This window comes from Ursus arctos, unplaced genomic scaffold (assembly GCF_023065955.2).
Source record: "Ursus arctos isolate Adak ecotype North America unplaced genomic scaffold, UrsArc2.0 scaffold_8, whole genome shotgun sequence".
NCBI lineage: Eukaryota > Metazoa > Chordata > Mammalia > Carnivora > Ursidae > Ursus > Ursus arctos.
In genome coordinates, this window is record NW_026623100.1 from 74466029 (window position 1) to 74480153 (window position 14125).

At 41.7% G+C, this 14125-nt stretch overlaps 1 protein-coding gene across 2 annotated transcripts in view; it reads left to right on the forward strand.

Annotated features, from left to right (window-relative positions):
- The window catches only part of NBAS (NBAS subunit of NRZ tethering complex), a 341603-nt gene that overhangs the window by 290034 nt on the left and 37444 nt on the right, over nucleotides 1–14125 (forward strand). For both annotated transcript variants that reach the window (XM_044390391.3, XM_026519115.4), the window contains 2 exons: nucleotides 208–297; nucleotides 12688–12883. In XM_044390391.3, the coding sequence (XP_044246326.3) occupies nucleotides 208–297; nucleotides 12688–12883 (286 nt within the window). The remainder of the gene's footprint in view (nucleotides 1–207; nucleotides 298–12687; nucleotides 12884–14125) is intronic.

The window sequence follows — 14125 nt, forward strand, 5'->3', positions numbered from 1 at the left end:
AGCATATATTAGACTATGAGCTCCTTAAGGGCAGAAAATGTTTCATTTCCATATCTTTAGCACTCGCAGACTGCATACACCCCGCATGGCTATGAGCTGGCAGTGTCCTCTGCCAGAATCCAGCTGGCTGCCTCTGAGTGTGAATGCCACGCTGCTTTCTGAGGTCGAGCCCTCTTCTGAACTGGTTCTGTCTCTCTCCCTTCACAGTGGAGGCAGTGCTGACCTCGGTGGGTCGGGGGACCCCCTCCAGGTCCTGGAAGGTGTTGTTGCGGCCGTCCATGCCAGCGTGGACAAGGGGTAAGCCTATCTCACCCCACAGCACTCCTCAGAATCTCAGAATTGCTTTTAATATCGCTATGAAACTGCCAAGACCAAGCAACCTTTCTAGGCGGTTTTGAAGGAAGAGCTGAGGACTTTCTGCATAACTAAGGAGGCTCTGCATCGGGAGTCATGGTTTCCCCAGCTGTCCTCTTACCCCGTCAGCTCTAGCGGGACACCCCCTTCCCCCCAGAACCTTGTTTGCCAGGGAGAGCATGGTCTCCTCTCACTTTGTTCTGTGTGAGGCTGGGAAGGGGAGCTGCTTTGAGCTTCTTAGGAGAGAAGGGATTCATATCTCCAGGAGGTTAGCTGGACTGATTAAGTAAGGAAACTTTCTAGAGTATATGTGTTATTTTTTTTAAAGCTTTATATATGTTAGGTCTGCCTTGCCCAAGGACTATGAATATACAGGCTTTATAAATCTAGAAAGGTGTGTGTCTCTAATGCCATTTTTTAAAAATTTAAATTCAATTAATTAACATATAATGTATTATTTGTTTCAGGGGTATAGGTCTGTGATTCATCAGTCTTACACAACACCCAGCACTCGCCACAACATATGCCCTCCCCAATGTCCATCACATAGCCACCCCGTCCTGCCACCCCTCTCCCCTCCAGTAACACTCAGTTTATTTCATAAGATTAAGAGTCTCTTATGGTTTGTCTCCCTTTCTGGTTTCGTCTTGTTTCATTTTTTCCTCTCTTCCCCTGTGATCCTCTGCCTTGTTTCTTAACTTCCACACATCAGTGAGATCACGTGGTAATTGTCTTTCTCTGACTGACTGACTTCGCTTGCCATTTGTTGTAAATGGCAAGATTTCATTTTTTGATGGCTGCGTAATATTTCATTGTATATATACCCCCACATCTTCTTCATCCATTCATCTGTTGATGGACATCTGGGTTCTTTCCATAGTTTGGCTATTGTGGTCTAATGCCATTTTTAGAAAGAATTTTTCATTCAGGTGCGGTGGTAGTGACAGGAAGAACAGCAACAACAAGTTGGTGGTTATGTATTTGCCGGAGTTTACAGACATCTTTCATATGTCTGATATCCATGTTATCCCTATAAGGCCTCGTCCCGATTTTCTTATTTTACTTTTTAAAAATAATCTCTACACCCAATGTAGGACTTGAACTCATGAGCCCGAGATCAAGAGTCACCTGCTCTCCCAATTGAGCCAGCCAGGTGCCCCTGTTTTCTTTTCTTAATGGGAAATATGCTATAATACTAATAATGAAGAAATATTTGTGGAAACTCCTCATAGTTCATTCAGTAATGTAATTGTTTTCATTAGCATATTACCTTCTAGTTATTGTGCAGGTACACATATATTTTTATATAGCTTCAATCAAGATGTGTAAACACTTCATATTCTTCTTTTATTTCCTTGCTGTTGTAACTCTTCCCACTTGTCTTTGTAGATTTCCTCATGATTATTTCTGATGATTGCGTGTGTTGTTGTCATTTTCGAGGAGGCCTTGCCCTGAGGCGTAAGCCCGGGAAATGGAGCCAGGATCCCAGCCAGGCTCTGGGTCCTCATGTAGCGCTCAGATGCCCATATAGCGCATTTCCATGTTCTGCTTTGTGCCTGAGGCTTGAGTGGAGGAAAATAGGATTAACCACATAGGTGAATCTGGGAAAGCATTGCCGTCAGGGCCCTCCACTTACTCAGCCTTCTGCCTTGCACTGTTTTTCTAAACCCCTTTGCTTTGGGGTCTCGAAGTGGCATGGACGCTCATTAACGCCTCTTAGTCAAAAGCGACATGATAGGATCTGCGCGTTCACTGTGTGTCGTAGCCCGTGCTGCATCACGAGGAGTTAGATACGGGGAAGAACTAGCCTCCCACCTGAGAAGCCCCGAGTCTTGCAGGGGAGACGAGCCTTCTCATAGCTCTAGCCACCATACTACCGAGGGTAGGTGCTGTGCAGAAGGCAAGGTGGACGGAGCGGAGTATCCTGCCTGGGGAAGTCAGGGCAAGATACACCAGGGGTGACGCTGGTCCTGCTCCATGAAATGGGAGCCTGTGAGGAGGAGGTGGGGAATGGTCCCCCAGGCTGAGCAGTGGTAGCAGAGCACTTAGAGACACTGCGTGGGAAACCCTCAGCCACCTTGCAGAGGTGTGGCCAGCACCTGCCATCCCGGTCAGAGCTCGCCAGCCGGCTCCCTGACTGCCACTCCCTGGTGAGCCGCCGGCAGAGCCACCCTTCTTTCAGCTAATGCCCACCTGGAGCCCAGCCTCCCAGGGTGACATGATCCGAACAGGCAGTAAGCCCCTTCCAGTGGAGACATCTCAGAAAGATTAGAAGGCAGTATTTTTCTTTCTTTTTTTTTTTTTTTAATATTTTTTTATTATATTATGTTATTCACCATACAGTACATCCCTGGTTTTTGATGTAAAGTTCGATGATTCATTAGTTGCGTATAACACCATGCAATACGTGCCCTCCTTACTACCCATCACCAGCCTATCCCATTCCCCTACCCCCCTCCGTTCTGAAGCCCTCAGTTTGTTTCTCAGAGTCCATAGTCTCTGATGCTTCATTCCCCCTTCTGATTACCCCCCTTTCTTTATCCCTTTCTTCTATCGATCTTCCTAGTTCTTATGTTCCATAGATGAGAGAAACCATATGACAATTGTCTTTCTCTGCTTGACTTATTTCACTTAGTATTATCTCCTCCAGTGCCGTCCATGTTGCAGCAAATGTTGAGAAATCATTCTTTTTGATGGCTGAATAATATTCCATTGTAAATATGGACCACAACTTCTTAATCAAGTCATCTGTTGAAGGGCATCTCGGCTCCTTCCACGGTTTAGCTATTGTGGACAGAGCTGCTATGAACATTGGGGTGCATATGGCCCTTCTCTTCACTATGTCTGTATCTTTGGGGTAAATACCCAGTAGTGCAATGGCTGGGTCATAGGGTACCTCAATTTTTAACTTTTTAAGGGACCTCCACACTGTTTTCCAGAGTGGCTGTACCAACTTGCATTCCCACCAACAATGTAGGAGGGATCCCCTTTCTCCACATCCTCTCCAACAATTGTTGTTTCTTGCCTTGTCTATTTTTGCCATTCTAACTGGCGTAAGGTGGTATCTCAGTGTGGTTTTGATTTGAATTTCCCTGATGGCTAATGATTTTGAACTTTTTTTCATGTGTCTGTTAGCCATTTGTATGTCTTCATTGGAAAAGTGTCTGTTCATATCTTCTGCCCATTTTATGATTTGTTTATTTGTTTCTCCCGTGTTGAGTTTGAGAAGTTCTTTGTAGATCTTGGATACCAGTCCTTTATCTGTAGTGTCATTTGCAAATATATTCTCCCATTCCATGGGCTGCCTCTTAGTTTTTTTGACTGTTTCCTTGGCTGTGCAGAAGCTTTTTATCTTGATGAAGTCCCACAAGTTCATTTTATCTTTTGTTTCTCTTGCCTTTGGAGATGTGTCATGAAAAAGGTTGCTGTGGCTGATGTCATAGAGGTTGCTGCCTATGCTCTCCTCTAGGATTTTGATGGATTCCTGTCTCACCTCGAGGTCTTTCATCCATTTAGAGTTTATCTTTGTGTATGGTGTGAGAGAGTGGTCCAGTTTCATTCTTTTGCATGTAGCTGTCCAGTTTTCCCAGCGCCATTTATTGAAGAGACTGTCTTTTTTCCACCGGATGTTTTTTTCCTGCTCTGTCAAAAATTAGTTGCCCAAAGAGCTGAGGGTCCATTTCTGGGTTCTCTATTCTGTTACATTGGTCTATGTGTCTGTTTTTGTGCCAGTACCATGCTGTCTTTGTGATCACAGCTTTGTAGTACAGGTCGAAATCTGGCATTGTGATGCCCCCAACTTCGTTTTTCCTTTTCAACAATTCCTTGGTGATTCGGGGCCGTACAGGATCTATATTCTAGAAACTACAAATCACTCTTGAAAGACATTGAAGAAGACACAAAAAGATGGAAAAATATTCCATGCTCATGGATTGGAAGAATTAACATAGTTAAAATGTCCATGCTACCCAGAGCAATCTACACTTTCAATGTTATCCTGATCAAAATACCAATGACATTTTTCAAAGAACTGGAACAAATAGCCCTTAAATTTATATGGAAATAGAAGGCAGTATTTTTGCTAGTGAATTTCCAGCCAGACATATAGGTGAATCCAACTTGGGTTTCTTGCGTACAGACTATTTTTTTTTAAGCTTTGATTTCCAAAGAGGAAGACATTGGGGAATGGAGAAACAGAGCAAGCTCTTTCTTTTTATTCCAGAGACACAGCATAACAAAGTCTTCTTAACAGAAAAACTTCAGTGAACATTTTTTTGTTTGTTTAAAAAAAAGAAGGAAGAAAGACAAAGTCATAGCTTTCATTTCTGGCAACTATGTTTTGAATCCACACAATTAAGCCTAAATCCTTGGCTTTGATTTCTCTTCCCGAAACTATGCCTGGCAGATCACGGAGGGGAGCCACTCTCCTTTCCATGTAGCTCCCAGGGGGATCTTTAGAGTGACGGGGGGTTTTTAGACCCTTTGAAAGTAACCCTCTCGGTCACTCATTATGTGGCCTGATATGACTGCTTCACCTACAGGAGGCCACACCAGGCCTGTGTGTCACCCTCACCCTTAGGGCCACACCAGCCTCCCTCAGTCCTCGCCCCGAAACTTCAACATGCACTGCCCTCCGTGACATCTCTTTGCAGAGTAAATCCCCTCTCTTTGTGCACACTGTCAGCTCTCACACCATTCACGTGCTCTAAGGTCAGGCCTCTGCTGACCCATAGTGTTCCTGGCAGGTAGATGACATGGAAAAGTCAGAAATTGCATGTGTGTGTTCATGGCTACCACCAGGTGTTTGGTTCTGTTTATGCCATCACTAGCATGTCCTCCTTTGACTGTTTATATTGGTACAAGTCTGATTTGCCTTTGAACTGCTGCTTCTGCTTCATTCACAAAGCCCCCGGTCCCTCCTCTTCCGCCTGTGCTAAGTGTCTGCCGCCCACAACCACGGCACCAAGACAGGCCACCAGTGGCGTGTCTGGACAGACAGACGTCCTTTCCAGCTTAACCACATTCTTGCCTCTGGACATCAGGGCTAAATATTGTCAGGATTTGAAAGAGTGTCAAAAATCTTTTATAGCATCTATGATTAGAGATGAGATTAGGGCAATTAAGTATTGAGAGGCTCGTGCACATAAATTGAATTTTATGAGTGTGTTTTCTCCCATGATTTATGTATGTGTGTAACATATTTTAAGAATATAATCTCAATTTCCTGTTTGGGTTAGGAATGAGTTGATTAGATTGCTTAAGGAACGGGTTTAAAAACACTCAATAGATAAAATAATGGTTTTCTAAAATAATATATTTGTTAAACCTAGAACTAAAAAGATCATCATGCATTTAAAAACAAAAAAGTCATGAACATCAACGACTCAGTGCTGAGATCTTCGAAGTGGCTGTTCGGCAACCCACTTAATCCTCACAACAACCCCCTTATGGTGTTATTATTATTATTTTTTTTAAGATTTTATTTATTTATTTGACAGAGATAGAGACAGCCAGCGAGAGAGGGAACACAAGCAGGGGGAGTGGGAGAGGAAGAAGCAGGCTCCCAGCGGAGGAGCCTGATGTGGGGCTCGATCCCATAACGCCGGGATCACGCCCTGAGCCGAAGGCAGACGCCCAACCGCTGTGCCACCCAGGCGCCCCATGGTGTTATTATTGCCTCCGTTTCACATTAGGAAATGATGCCCAGATAGGTGTGGTAGTGTGTCCGGGCTCACCCAGCTAAGGACATGCTCCGAATTTTCTCTCACCAGATCTCATCTGCTTTCGACATTAAAAAGCCTGCAACGGACAGGAGTTCTCAAACGCCACCGTGCACAGGGATTGCCTGGGGGTCTTCTTAAAATATAGATTTTACTCGGGTAGGTCTGGGTAGGGCCTGAAATTCTGCATTTGTAACCGGCTCGCAAGTGCTGCTTAGTCTGTGGACGGCACTTGAAGCAGCAAGGTGTTTGGGCATCACTTCCCTCCCATTGTCCCACCTTTTGCATCTCCTTCTCTCCACCTAGGCCTCTTTTCCTCCTCTACTCCCTGCCCTCCTGCGCCTTTAGACAGCTGCTTAGCAGGAATGACCCACCGGTGGGAACCAGTGCATTAGTGATCCTCAAAAGGAGGTACAGAAATAAACCCACTCAGAGAGCGCATGGTTAATGTGGAGTCCGTCTGTGCGCTGTTCAAAAAGGAAGAAAGATTTCCCTCAAAACTATGGAGTATTTTAGAAGTTGTTGTTTGTTGGTGTAAATTGCTACTTAATCACAGTCCAGCTTCAGCTGTCTGAAAGCTTCGTGGATATTGAACAGTGTCCGATCATTCAGACTTCACTGAGCTCTTTGGTATTACCTAGGGATTTCACAGTATTTTCAGAGCATGGAAAAGAAAAGAAAAAAAAAAAAAGCCCACCAAGGCAAATTGCGTCTCATTTCTTCTTGGTCTCCGTGCTCTGTGGGACAGAATAAATCGTCAGCTGTTGTCCGAGTACCCACCGTGCGGGAGCATTGTGTTCTGTCGTCCTGAGCCCTGCTCACAGCCACGGTCACCAGTCAGGATGGCGGGTCCACTCCTGCAGTATTTCTCGGGGCCACCTCAGGCCGCCATGTTTATGACTTAATAGCTGTCATTTTTGCCTCATTTTAGTGAGATGTGCCCAGCCTCTTGATAAACAAACCTCAGGAAGAGATTCTGGGTTGACATACATTTGAGAACAGCCACAAAAAGGTGGTTATTCGCATTTGCCAAAAAGTTAAGACTTAAGATTGGAATTGTGTGTACATCAAAATTATTTTCTTTGTAGGAAATTTTTCTTGTGAGAGAATTCGACTGTGTTAATTATTTGCAGAAAGTTACACTTTCTACACTATGGCAAGGCCATTAGCATATTAGGAGTTCATTTATTTGCAGTTCTCGTATTCCTGGCCAAGTGCCCCGGTTATTTCGTGGAAGCTAATAAATAGAAGACATTACACTGGGGAAGGTCCCCTCCACCCAGCTCCGTACGTAGTGAGGAAAGTGCACGCGGTGTGTGGATCAGTTACCTGCGTTGAGGGATCTACGTAGAGTGTGAATATTGGGGTCTCTCACTGTTCACTCACTTAGGTTTACTTGCTTCCCCTCCTCACTCCCTTCTTCATCTGGCCTAGCGTTTTACACATCAGAGTTTGCACACGCATTTCCCGCTGAGGCCAGGCAGGTAAGGGGGGTGAGCGAGGTGGACTGGGCTTATGGGGAAGTAGGAGGGGGTGGAGGCCGAGGGGAACAGGGGCCCCCAGGAGCCTTGTCTACAGGAAACAGCTGCCAGCATGTCCTTTTTTCCAGCTTTTCAAGGGGAGCTGGGTTGTTAAAAGAGTAGATGCAAAGAGATCTCATCACAAAGAAAAAGATTTCTTTTTTAATCTAAATGAGCTGATGGACGTTAGCTACACTTACTGTGGAATCCTTTCACCGTACGTGCAAGTCGAATCATTATGCTCTACACCGTAAATTTATACAGTGCCGTATGTCAGTTATATCTCAGTAGAACTGGGGGAGGAAACAGAGGAGCCTGGAAAATCTTGATTTCCTGTAAAAATTTTAAATTTTGAAACACTGGCATATACCATACAAGCCAACACAAAAATGCATCTGCCAGTTTGCAACTTCCGTATAGAAGATATGACTAAGTGACCTTCTGTTCCCTTCAGGCATTCAAATTCTATGACGTTTATGTTTGTAAGAAATCACAGTGGTCCGTGTTTTTCTTGTTGGAATGCAGTCTTTCCTTCCCCCATTGCCAAATAAGAACAAGAATTTTATTTGTGTAGTGTATCATGATTCTATAAAATGCTTTTTGTATTTGCCATCTCTTTTAATGAACCTTAACCATTTAAGTTCAAGGTTGAGTTATCTTTGTATGAATGTGCCATGCAGAATCTGAAAATTCTTTTACCACGGATTAGCTTATTAATATTCTCACAGTCTGTCATTTTACTTTGATTCAATAATTGCTTTTGTTTGGCTCCAGTCCTTTTATGAATATCCTCTCGTGCTTCATTACGTAATAGAGCATCGCTTTTCTCAAATTAATCATTCGGTGAACATATTTGTGTTGTTACCGCTGGTAATAGAGCTTTCAGAGGACTCCTTATCTCTTGGGCCAAAACCGATCATGTGAATGTGTGTTTCCTTTAGTAGTTAATTTTTTTAAAAATAGTGTAAGTTACTCTGTGCAGTATATTAACCTCCTCCCCAGAAAATCCTCATGATAGAGAAAAAGGTGGAAAATGGCTATTTGCAGTGAAACTATGAGTGATTTTTTCTTTTATCTGTTTTATAACTTTTTAAAAACATTTCTATAACTTTTATAATAAAGTAAAAATGGTTCAAAATAATGTTCTCTTTTTATTCCTAAGCTCATTAAATCCTCTCCTTGCCTTCATGAAATACTATATAAATGAAATCATTTTCCTTCTTCTTCTGTTTTTTCACATTATGAAAGTCATAATTGGGTCTTTTGCACCCACCTATTTACTTCAAAAATTTCAAACCCACGGAAAAGTTGCAAGCACAGAAAAAAGAATACCTGTATACTCTTCCCCTTGATTTGCAAATTTGTTGCCATTTTATCAAAATTTCTGCTCTTTCTCTGTTTATGTGTGTGTGTGCACGTGTATTTGATGAGTTAGGAGAATGACTATGGATTTTAAAAACTCAGATTGAAATGAAAATGTTAACCATTTCGCAGCTGAAATCTATAGGAGATGGTATCTAGGTAATGTCCTTGGGTAGCTTTGCCCACAGAAGTGCCTTTCACTTCTGCGTCGTCTTATTGAACACCAGTATTCACGTGGCTACACAGTCAGTCTTGCCTAGAACATGGTGCTTCCAGAACACAGCGCTTCTCTTCTAGGAATGGGTTTTCCTAATTTTATTATGTGTTTGAACTATCAACCCAAAGTTAGAGCAGATTTCCCCAAAATGTCAAGTGTAATCAACTGCACAGTAAGTTCTAATGTAAATGGAATCTAACTCAGTGTAATGTCTTGGAAAACATAATAATGATCTTTCTATATCACATCAGTATTTGAGTAATTGTAATCTACTGCCACCGTGTTCTGGAACGTGCCCCCGTTTGGTTTGGTAGCACTGTCTAGTAATTGATAAGGCATTAAGATCGTCCAAGTTCAAATCCTGGCTCCTCTCCTTACCTTGTGACCTTGGAAACAACCTCTCTGTGGTTGTTTCCTCATCTGCGGATTGGAGATGATAGCAAATTACATGAAAGAGAGAGCTACAATGAAGTGATAGAAATCATAGCTCTTAGTAACTTCCATGAGTTACTGTTTTCATTCTTATTCACCACATTCAGGTCTTGGGTGATAGTTACACTTCCAGCTGCTCTTCATGACTCCAGCTTCTTCCCCTTCTGGCTCATACTACCTGCTCCCCACTTGTCACGCAGGTGACAGGGTCAAAAAATCAGCTTCATGTTGTGTGAAATTGCTTTGGACTCCAGGCCAGAAATGTGCTTTAAATTCCTTTTCTCCTGAATTATACCTAATTGGACCCCTGCAGTCTTCACCAAAAAGGGCCTGAGCCTGTCCCAGCCTGTATGCTTCTCTGATCACTTAACATGGTTATGACTTTCCAGTGCTCAGAAATCCCCCACTGTTCTCATTCCCTACTAAGTAAGACCAAACGTCCTCAATAATAATGGTTGCCACTAATTGAAGCACTTAGTTATATGTCTCTTAATATATGCTTTAAATTTATTATTTATGTATTTGTTTCATTCTCAAAAGCTTCATGAGTAAGCGGGTGGTATCCAAGTCCAGTGTACAAATGAGGAGAACTGGGGCTCAGGACCATTAAGTGGCTTCTTGGTCAGCGTCACGGTGTCAGGAAGAGGTAACTCTGGTTGCTGCAGAGCCTGTGCTTTCAAAGCACGAAGCCGCCTTTGCAGCCGCAGGCGTGTGCTCTTGGCCGTCCGGGTGAGCAGAGCTCTGCTGGCTACCCTAGCCCCCCCCTCTCGTCTCCCAGCTGGACGTCTGTGCTTTCATCACTCCCTGAACATGCTCCGTCTTTTCGAGTCTTTGGAGTTTTCTTCTTGCTCTCCTCTTTGTCTGGACTGTTTTTTCCCCACCTTTCCATGTACATACATCCCTTTTGTCCTTTATGATCCTGTGCAAATGCCACATCCTCTGTGAAGCCTTCCCTGATTCTACTCACTCTTCCTCCAAAATGATTATTCATATTTACATACATTAGTAATTTGAATAATAGTCACTTTTAAAACACTCTGTACCGTTATGAGTTCTTCGAAGGCAGGAATCCTATGATTTTCATCCCTGTATCAAGCACAAACTGGTGCTTTGGTAATACCAGTAATAATCATAATGATCATTATGCAGACAATGGCTATTACTTGTTAAGTACTTCCTCTGTGTTATGTACTGTGGCTAAGTACTTTATATACATTATCGTTTCACAGACGCAAGGGACACACTTTCAGGACCTATGTCTACTTAACTATAAAAAGGGTATGATGACATTTGTGATTTTTATCTGGGGCCAGGGTTCACAGTTCCATCACATTCGCCCAGAATGCTTTTCCTCTGCATGGCACTGTCTGCTTACTTTCCCACATAGATTTCCAGGAATTCTTGGTGGTGGTCTCCTTTTCTTGCACCCCAGTTTTGCCATTTTTGATACATGTCAAGGACACACATAGGTAAAGCTAACAAATGACTTCGTAGATTGAGAAAATGCTTGAGCCAGTTATCCATGGCGTTTAATCATTTCTTTTATTCTGAAATACAAATACTGAATTGTCTTTTTAATCTGAATTTCCATGAAATGGTATTGACAAGTATATTATAGATTGCATACTAACAGAAACACTCAATGATAATTGTCAAAATTTAAAAATTTCCTGTGGTTTTGTTAGATCATAGAATTTGGAACTTGGTCTAGGTGATTTATTGCTGGAAGCCTCAGAAGTATGTGGTTACAGCAAAATGTACATGATTCAGTGCTTTAGCACTGCTCCCCAGGGCCTTGTGCAAGTGAGGTATCTATCGAAGACCTCTTAACAGTGATCAGTAGTAATCCATTGACATCATCATCAAACCATCGTCAAACCATCATCACACCATGCTTTCCTGAGAGGGCCCATTTGGGATTACAAGGGAAGAGATTCTAGCACCGGACAGGAGCACAAATATTTTCTTCTCTGAAGCCTTTTAGACGTCACAGTTCTTTAATAACCAGGCATTCGTATCTTATCTTTAGGGTAGTATGAAACCCAGTGCTCTAACCCCATATTGAAATTCTATCACAGAGAATAGTGGTAGAAAGAACGTGGAGTTGGGAGTTGTGTTGCACTATTCTAGAGACCTGTGGGTATATCATATTCCTTCCTTGAAGCCTGTTTCCTCATCTATAAAAAGGAATTTACATGTACAGCATAAGGACTGTAGTTAATAGTATTATCTATTTGAAGGTTACTAAGAGAGTAGAACTTAAAAATTCTAAACTCAAGAAAAAAAATGTTGTAACTATGTCAGCTAATGGGTGTTAACTAAACTTATTAGTAACTATTCCATGATATATACGTACATCAAATCATTAAGTTATGCACCTTAAATTTACACAATGTTATATGTTAGTTTTCTCTACAACTGGAAAAAAATTTAAAATAAAATGGAATTTATAATATCTACTTTGCATAGTTACTGTCAACTATTAATAGTTTATATAAAACTTAGAATGATTCCTGGCTCTCTGTGTATCATTAACCGAAATAAACCGTACTTCTTATTAAACTTTGCCTGAGACATAGAGTAGCTAAGAATATATTGATTATTTTTCATCTGCTTTATGTAACTCAATATGATACTGCTTAAAAATTACATTGAAGCATGAGAGATTATGGACTCTGGGAAACAAACTGAGGGCTTCAGAGGGGAGGGGGGTGGGGGAATGGGATAGGCTGGTGATGGGTAGTAAGGAGGGCACATATTGCATGGTGCACTGGGTGTTAAACACAACTAATGAATCATGGAACTTTTCATGAAAAACCAGGGATGTACTGTATGGTGACTAACATAATATAATAAAAAAATATTATTAAAAAAATTACATTCATCTTACATAGTTTTAAAATACCTAATATGGTTGCCTTGTGCCATTTAAAATCTAAATTTTTCTTCTCAATAGGAACAAAGAAAGTAATGTTACCCAACAAACAAGTCTTTGGGTCAATCACCACATTTGATTACTGGGATTTTTTCTTTTTTTAAAGACTTAAAGAGTTTCTACCTAACCGTTGCTTTTGCCCTTCAGAGAAGACCTAGTTTCCTCCGAGGACCTGCTGGAGTGGCTGCGGCCCTTCTGTGCTGATGACGCCTGGCCCGTGAGACCCCGCATTCAGGTGCTGCAGATTTTGGGACAGTCCTTTAACCTGACAGAGGAGGATGGCAAGCTCCTTGTGTTCTTTAGAACAGAAACCATTCTCAAAGCCACGTGGCCCCAGAGACAGGTAAGCGAGCATCTGACTAGTTACTGAATATTTTCCCTATTAAAAATAATTGGAGGTTATTTCTTGATCACTTATAATAATATGGTGAATAATCAGGTTGGTGATTCCAACTTTCCACTATGTTGCTCAGTCCAGCTGTTTAGTAGTTAAATATGTACAACAGCATTGGTTTGGATTTGTCCTTCTGTGTGAATATGCATGTGCACTGGAGGTGATGTCTCTTTCACCTCCCATGTGTGGAGCGTTTTTCTCTTCGTAGATATAGTCAGGATTCTCCACAGTATCAGTTAATTATCGCAGCTCTCCCTGTCCCTGGAGAAATGCAAATGGAAATGGAAATGCGGTGTGCAGTTTAGCTAATTCATTTTTTTCATACTCTGCCCAGGCAGGCAGGTGCCCTCCTCTCTCTCCTGTACCTAGATCGATAATGTTGCACACACACAAGATCTCATTTTCTCCATCCCATCCTTCAAGACTCACTCAGTCCGTCATCTCTCTGGAACCTTCTCTGACCATTTCAAACTTAACTTTGAATTCCACACATTCCAGCTTTAATTATGTATCATGTATTATTATTATTATTATCATTATCATCATCATCATCATTACTATTTAAGTCTTGTCTCCCCACTACTGTGGAAACTCAGAAACCCTGGAGGATGTATTATTATCTTTTGAATTCCCTTAAGTATGCTGTGCACATACTCTGAACTCAGATACTTGTTGATTGAGTAAATGGGAATGCTGATTCCTAAATCAAAGAAATACGGTGGCCATTGAAGTTTGGCTCGAACTCTAAATTGATTCATCCTAAAAAACATAGGATATAAGGATCAGTCATCTCAGTCAAGTGCGTTAGCCTGCATGGTAGACCATATGCCAATAAAATACAGCTTCCTGCATAATCTGCTCTGCAAGAGAGTTTCCTGGAAGTCTGACTGCAACTCAATTCACCTTCTAATTTTAAAGCTTTGCTCTGTAATTAATATTTATGTCCTTTTTACTACACTGAAAGAACAATGCATTTCTTTTTTTTTAACAATGAATCAGATATTAATATCTTGAGACTCCTCTCAGAACATCTTCATAATTATTATCTTATATGTTCTTTATTTCCCTATAGGAGGGAAAGAGGTAAATACTATTATCTATTCTTTAGAGTTAGAGAATTTGAGATGCAAAAAAGATGGACTTATCAGAGATTCTGTAATCTTGCCAAGTTGCTGAAATGGATTGTATTTT